Raw genomic sequence first — 7752 nt, forward strand, 5'->3', positions numbered from 1 at the left:
GTTTTCTTTATCTTCCAGTACTGGTCCTCATCTCTTTCTTTAATTTCCTTTCCTTTGTTTTCTTGATGCATTCAAGATATTTTCCTTTAATCTTATTTTCCAATCAATTCAAAAATCATATAATTCCAGCACAACCTCTGCATACATAAAATACATTTTAGTTCACAAACATACATAGTAGTACAAATTGCCTGGTTTTTATTTCTGCACTTTCATTTTTTTCTAACTAGAATGGCATATATGAGAAACATAGAAGGAAACTAATACAACTTTCTAACTGTCATGCCATTTTGATTATTTTCCTGGACATATTTTCATAAAATCATTTTCTAAGTCCCACTTCAGGAATGTGAAGTATGGAATTAATACTAGTGTAATTTTCCCTTTTTGTGTGTGATGTATGTCAAAATTCTCATTGACATGGTAGGTTTGTTTAACATTTTTTCAAATTTCCCAACTTCTTCTACATCCAATGTAAAGGATATACATACTCAGCTATCTTGAGAGATTTAATAATGGCAAATGCATGCCACATATGTTGATGATCTTATCCACAGCAAATTACTCATACTGTAATTTACAAACTGTTTATTCTGTCATGAGATAATGCATATAAACATACAAATGTGAGCAAATATATCAATTAAACCATAATCTATGTAATAATGAGTATCAAAATAAAAACAAAGCAGTAGACCTTCGCTGAAACAAAATCTAAATCTTTTAAAACAAAGACACATCTCCCACTATGTACAAAATCCCAACAAAAGCATCTGAAAAGTTTGCAAGAGTGTTACAAAAGAAGAATCCATACAATGTAATATCTACTGCTACATCAGGTACATTCACATTCTGTATCGCAAAAACCTGTGATTTCCTTTCATTAAACCTATTTAAGGCCATTGTAATACATCATGTTCAGAAAGTCCAGCTTTCATAGCTGAACATAGCATATATGGGTAAAGTATCTACATTAATCTTTTATTCATTTGCATTTTGAATTATCCATATCATACTTACAGCCTTGCAATTGATTTTAAGAATTTCTCCCCCCTTTACGTTGGGTATCCACCTGCATATCAGGTATCGGGAAAAGTAAATTTTCTTTCATTGTAAGACCGATGATGAAAGAGATTCATTATCACATCTTTCAAAATCTTCTAAACTCTTTGGCTTCTTCCTATAAAATACTAATCTCGAAGTTTTTCTATCATATACTGTACCTTTTATCAACATACATTTCTTTTTTGTTTCAAGGTACACACATTACAATCTGTTCATTGTGCATTAGTATCAAAATTTGTGCTTCAGTTCCATATTAATGCTTTTCCTTAATTATAAGTTTAAGTAGAATGACTAGTATAAAAAAAAATCTACTTAGCTATGGCTAAATAATAATCATGTTACATATCACATCCTTCAAATAAAAATAATTCCTCTTCTATATATCTATTAGGCAAAAGACACTTGCTGCTATCTCCGAGTTACATACAAGCTTTGCATTAAAAAAATATTTTCCATAAATCTGAATAATCCAAATTCTCAACAGCCTCAATCCTCCAACTCCTCCTCCTCCTCATCATCATCGTCAACACCTTCAAACAGCCTATCATAACAAGCTCCATTCATTTTGTTGAAGTGGTCATAAGGACGCTCTTTGTCTAAATAGAGCATACACAGCCAGCAGAAATCTACTCTGCAACGGTGACAAGTCATCTTGTTGCAACCAGAGATTTTCTGTCACAGGAAAAATGAAATTATTATTACTTCCCCCTTTCCCTCTGCAAACCACCAAAAGTAGCTCTACCAAATATTTGATTTTGTAGAGCAAGTATCTGTCAATGTACCATGAAAACTGTATCATTCTATTTCCATATAAATTCAATTTTGTTCATTGCATCTCAAATTCAGCATAAGTCTATGTTTCTTTGCATTTTTAACCAGAACATGCACTGTCTTGTGTGGTCTTGGCTTAGACATTTTTTTTTACACAGATAGCTCCACATGGGATTAATCACCAAGGAATTAATTAGTAGGACTGCTTGAACTCAAATGTTTACCCCATTTCTTGAGTTTTCACAAGTTCTAATTATCTTTGTTGTTATATTTGTCAAAGTTACACTAACAACAATAATAATAAAGAGAGTAACAATAATGTTATGAATGATAGTAATAGTAATAAAAAAAAAAATCTACAAATTCAAGGAAAGGGGTAACCAGGTGTAGTCACTTAGTCCTACTAACTCAACCATTGGTGACGCCACTTGTAGAATCATCTATGTATAAATCAAATAAATAAATACATAAAAAAAATCATGGTGGACAGTGGGCATTTCTGGCATTGATGGGTTCAAAACACAATATGTGCTGTCTCATACGAGATATAAAAAGACTCTCGTGCTTTTGGAAAGGTGCAACGGTATCATTCAGTAATCACGGCATTATCAACAGTGCGAACAGACACCTCCTGCACATAGGGGTAAAAAGGGTGGCAATGAATCTGAATCTCACATAAAAACAACAATCAACACTCACCTCAATCTTGGCGCAGCACTTGGGACACTGCTTGGAGTTCTCTTCCAAATAGTTCAGGGAGAGGTACTCATTCATCAGCATCTCCATGTACTTCTTGCCGAACCTTCTGTCCAACTCGCCTTTGGTATCGTCATCTCCGTTGACGTACAGATCCAAGGCATTCCTCGCTTCACTCTTCTTCAGTTTACAAGGCTCAATCCCATGCCATCCAAATCTGTAAAAAAATATATATATTTATCTTCCACGCTATCATACATTCTTCTAATTTCAAGTTCATTAATACCCAATTCCATAACAATATCCCCTAGACCAAAACTTTTAAACATCTGTATATACAAGACAGGTAAAATATCTCCGAGTTGCTCTCAGATCCCTCTAAATTTTCAGATCTAACGTACCTGCACAAGCCACAGAAGACAAACTTGCACGAAGGACAGGATCCTTGACCTTCCTCTATAGTCACAGGGTACTGGCAGTGCATCCTTGGGCAGGGTTGGATGTCACCCAATGAAGACAGTGTAGTGTTGAGCAACATTTCATCCCATCTCTTGTACATTTCCTCTGAGACTAACTCTTGAACCTTTAATAATGTTTTGTCATTAAAGATCTTTTTAATATTTATAATTTCAATAAACTACATGAGTAGTAAAGTCAGTTCATCCCATTTCACATTTACTAACTGTAGTGAAGACTCTAATGTAGAAAAAAGAAGGATCATACAGAAATATCAAGATTTTCCTAAACACTCACTTTTTTTTATCAACTGTGAAAGTAGAGTATACAATGTTTATATTTTTTCTTAGTAAATATAAAAAACATTCTCGACTGGCCATAAAAAAAAAAAAAAAAAAAAAATTCGACTGGTCAAAAAACAGAAAAAATTACCTGCTTTGGGTTGGCTTCTGATTCACAGTCATCCTCGGGACATCTGAGGAACTTGATGTTTCCCTCGTTAATCTGTATCTCGAAATAGGACGTCATGCAGTCCTTGCAATATACATGATGGCAAGGCCAGAATTCCAGACAATGACTCCCTAGCTTATCCATAAAGCAAACCTTACATTCAAAATTCTTATTGCCAAAGACTTTCCTTCTCATGTCTTCGTCATAGTCCCTCAGCAATCTGAGCATATTTGTGTTGGGAGCAATGTCTTGAATAGTTCGAGAATCAAGGCTCTGGCAGCAGCCTTGTCTCGCTTCGGTTAAAACTGCAGCTTCCTCAGTTTCGCCACTATTATCACTTAAGGAATTATCACAGACTTTGCCTTGATCACCAGTAGCACCAGTTTCCCCCTGAACATTCTCTTGGAACGGCCCATCACCAATGTTCGTGCCTTGGATGGGTTTAATAAGATCTAAATCTAATTCATCTGTAAAACTAAGGCTTTCGAGACTGCTGTCTTTCAGGAATTGAGCCCAGGTGAACATGATAACACTTCCTTTGTTCTCTTCCCACTGAGCATCCAACTGTGTGCACAGTTGTGTTAACTGAAAGTATAACAAAAAGGAGGTAATTATCAATCATTTTTCAGCAATGACCTCAGTCTTTACAAATGACCTCAGTCTTTACAATCAATTTATTTCAAGATCATTATAAGTCCCCAGGTTCCTTTAAGTTACCAAAGGAAAGTGAAAGGCAACAGATAATCACAAAAGCAAAGAAAAAAGGATAACCTTACCTGTGCACGGTTAAGCCACTTGCAGGAGAGTGTGAAGTTTGGTGGATGCTCAGAGGGATATGTGGATGGATACGTGAAGTGAAGGTAGAGTGGAGGCAAATGTTCCACCACGAGCCGCTGTTCATGTATTTCGCCTGTAGGATGAATAAGAACTTTTAATGGTACAGCTGAAATAAATGTTACATAATTTTAAAAGTATGGTATTCATAATGGTTTTATTACACTTTCCACTCACAACTTCTTTCATGCTTTTAATAATGATCCTTGATTATGAAATGAAACTGACACCACAGGTGTTTCATTTCATATTTTCACCCTTAAGTGTAAACCATCCTTTCCCTTCATGGGGGAACCTCCAGTATCTACTTATTTCCTATAGAAAATAATTTTAGTCTACCTTCATGACTCACCATTTTTTCTGTGGAATATCAATACCATATAATGAATGGAACAGCCCTCAAAAGAAAATACAAGAAAATGTGTGATAGCAGTGCACTGGACAATCCTTATATAAACTCATATACATGTACCTTTGACAATCAAAAGGCTTATATTGATGGTAATACCAGCTACGTCTGAATACAGCACGAAAGACCTCTGACTTACCATCATCCCCGATTCTTTTGGAAAGTATTGTGAACTCAGGAGGTAAGTCCAAGTGTATAGCAAGCTCTCCTCCCTTTAAGACCTCATCTTTCACAGCCAAGTCAGCCTCTACGTCATGATCCAGAGCGGACACGAAGGAGTCCTCGTATATGCTTGCTAGGGCGAGCAGTTCATCATCCTGTTCTTCCGCATCAAGAGACATACTCTCGAGCTCCTGTGGAGAATAAATTAAAAATGATAAGAGACATATATTTTTTTTATTCTATAATATTCTTAGATCATTTAAGCAACCCTCCCCCCTTAAAAAAATCTATTGTATAGGATTTTATCATATCAATATCACTGGATTGGATTATTTACCATTCAACTTGATTTTTTTCCATTATACTTTTTTATGTGTCATACAAACTAAATAAGCTTAAACAAAACATATTCCTCTTATAAAGTTACTTTTAACCTGCTTTCTCAGTCTGATTATTTATTATTTGTTCCTTTTCAGTGATATGCATTCTTACAAAAACAATGATAAAGTAAATATAGAACTGCTGAATACAATATACAGTTTGTATTAATTATTTAACCAAGTCCTTTAGATATTATCATTTTTTTTCCTGATACTAAGATAATATAAAGAACTGTAAATAATCAAATTTTGTGTATATACATTATTCCTTCAATATACATATACTTTCATATGCATAGACTGATACCAATAACTTTTGATTATTAAATCTCAGCAAGTATTTAGCATAATTATATGTACTGATAAAATGTTGATTCCATTCATGAATAAAAATGTAACAGGCATGTTTATCAATTCCAGAAGTCAGACCAAATATAATTCAGATTTTATTCCAGTCCTTTAGAACATCCAACTGAACATTGTAGCATTTCTGACATCATTACCCTTATCAAAATGACAATTTATTAATTACATTAAGAGGTGAACCATCTTCCTCATGACATGCCTTTGATTACATGCTTAGAAAAATTGTCTCCAACCATGTGCAGAGAATGACAACTGCAATCAATGATCATTGTGCTCATGCTAGTTGCAAGAATAGAAAAGACTTAGTAATGACAGCAACACAAACATACAAACACATAAATGAAATGCAAGTTCAATGCTATTGCATTACTTGATGTAAACATTATCTGCACACAATCCCATATGCAAATCGTTTCCAAGAAATATTTCAATCCCATCTTTATATAATCGAAAAATAACCTTCCGTCAAATGATACTGAAATCCTCGTTTGGAAATAATAACTTCATTATAACTTCTTTTAGGAAAACTTACTAATGAAGTCTAAATATATGTCTGTGAAGACTACAAGGCAGAAAAATGATTCATGGAAATATGTTTACTCAGCAAATCGTTCCCTGGAGACTCGCCACGATCGGGAATATTCCGCTTCTAAAACAACCTTTCTCTCCGAAATTCATTATCATTTTAACGCATTCTCTTCCCTTTATATTCAGACTCGTCACCAGAGCCAGGTAATCTCACCTGTAACTTCCAACGTTGGTTAAATGATATAGAATAGGAGGAGGTATCTCGGCGTGTTGTCGTCCCTCTTGTTTACAGCAAGAACAGCTGACTTCAGGAGTGGGCTACGAGCGCATTTTATTCTCTTCTGTTGCGGCAAATGGTGCAATAAAGTTATAAAAGGTGTATGATCAGTAGTCGTGGTGCAATGTCGGGAAATGCTCTGATTCCTACATTATTATTCTAGCCTTGGCAACCTTTATCAGATTCTTAACTATATAAGTATTGAGTTTGATGATGAGTTAAGAAAATCAAGCAACTTCATGTCCGGCCAATTAAAAATTCCTCACCGCTTTTAGGCAACACTTAGCACGTGGTTTTTGATGTACTATATCCTATAACTACCTCCTTATCCTATGGTTTGGGGATTCTACACGAGACACACAAGAGTTACTTTGATATAGGTTGCTGTGCCACGTCACATTATATTCTGTCAATAATGTCATGGTTACTGGATTTGTTATTGGTTTACAGGCGGGACTGACTTGTCTTGGCAGCTGTGGATCCATTAAAGTCTTTAGTTTTTAGGTCTGATTTTTACGGTATTTAGCAATTAAAGATAGGATGGGGAGGACGCAAGAATTGGAAGTTTGAGGAAGATATGAGTAATCCATGACGCAATCTTTCCGAAAACGTTTATAGCCGGCTATACGTTTTTTCTTTTTTTCCTCCTTTGAAGAGGAACTGACAAGTTCTCGCACGTGAGAGACGAGCATTGGCTGTCTCTTGGTTGGACGTCATATGGATTTCACTTATATGTTCCCGCCTTCATTTTAGGTGTTCCCCCACCCTGATAGACACTTAGGTTACGCCTATGATATGTACACAGACACACACACACACACACACATACACACACACACACAGAAAAAAAAAAAAAAAAAAAAAAAAAAAAAAAAATATATATATATATGTATATATATATATATATATATATATATATATATATATATATATATATATATGTGTGTGTGTGTGTGTGTGTGTGTGTGTGTGTGTGTGTGTGTGTGTGTGTGTGTGCAGGGTCGGACTTCGACCTTAGGAGGCTCGGGGCACTTCAGATTCAGGGGGCCCATAACATGAAATTTAAATTGCATAACAAATGAACAAAAATGGATGAGAAACCGCATTTTTTCTAAATAAATATGTAAGGTAGCGAAGAAGACTGAAATGAGGGCAATTGCTCCTGTTAAATTGCTCCATATAAATCCGGCCCAACACACACACACACACACACACACACACACACACACACACACACACACACACACACACACACACACACATATATATATATATATATATACATATGTATACATGTATCATGTGTGTGTGTGTGTGTGCATACAGAGAGATCAGACTGGGAGACATTAAATACACTT

General features: G+C 35.2%; 1 protein-coding gene across 2 annotated transcripts in view; it reads right to left on the reverse strand.

Moving 5' to 3' along the window:
* Positions 1–6744, reverse strand: part of LOC122253613 (E3 ubiquitin-protein ligase RNF14) — a 12461-nt gene extending 5717 nt beyond the window's left edge. Inside the window, exons 1-7 of one of the 2 annotated variants that reach the window (XM_043016861.2) lie at positions 6332–6744; positions 4821–5034; positions 4215–4348; positions 3421–4023; positions 2934–3115; positions 2536–2749; positions 497–1737 (exon numbers count right to left, since the gene is read on the reverse strand). In XM_043016861.2, coding sequence (XP_042872795.2) covers positions 1552–1737; positions 2536–2749; positions 2934–3115; positions 3421–4023; positions 4215–4348; positions 4821–5022 — 1521 coding nt within the window. In that variant the 5' untranslated portion in view covers positions 5023–5034; positions 6332–6744 and the 3' untranslated portion in view covers positions 497–1551. Of the gene's footprint in view, positions 1–496; positions 1738–2535; positions 2750–2933; positions 3116–3420; positions 4024–4214; positions 4349–4820; positions 5035–6331 lie in introns of those variants that run through there. The other variant, XM_043016860.2, reaches the window with a different exon arrangement.
* Between the last annotated feature and the right edge of the window lie 1008 nt (positions 6745–7752).

This window comes from Penaeus japonicus, unplaced genomic scaffold (genome assembly GCF_977035675.1).
Source record: "Penaeus japonicus unplaced genomic scaffold, GWHDUDI00000001_assembly GWHDUDI00000024, whole genome shotgun sequence".
Lineage (NCBI taxonomy): Eukaryota > Metazoa > Arthropoda > Malacostraca > Decapoda > Penaeidae > Penaeus > Penaeus japonicus.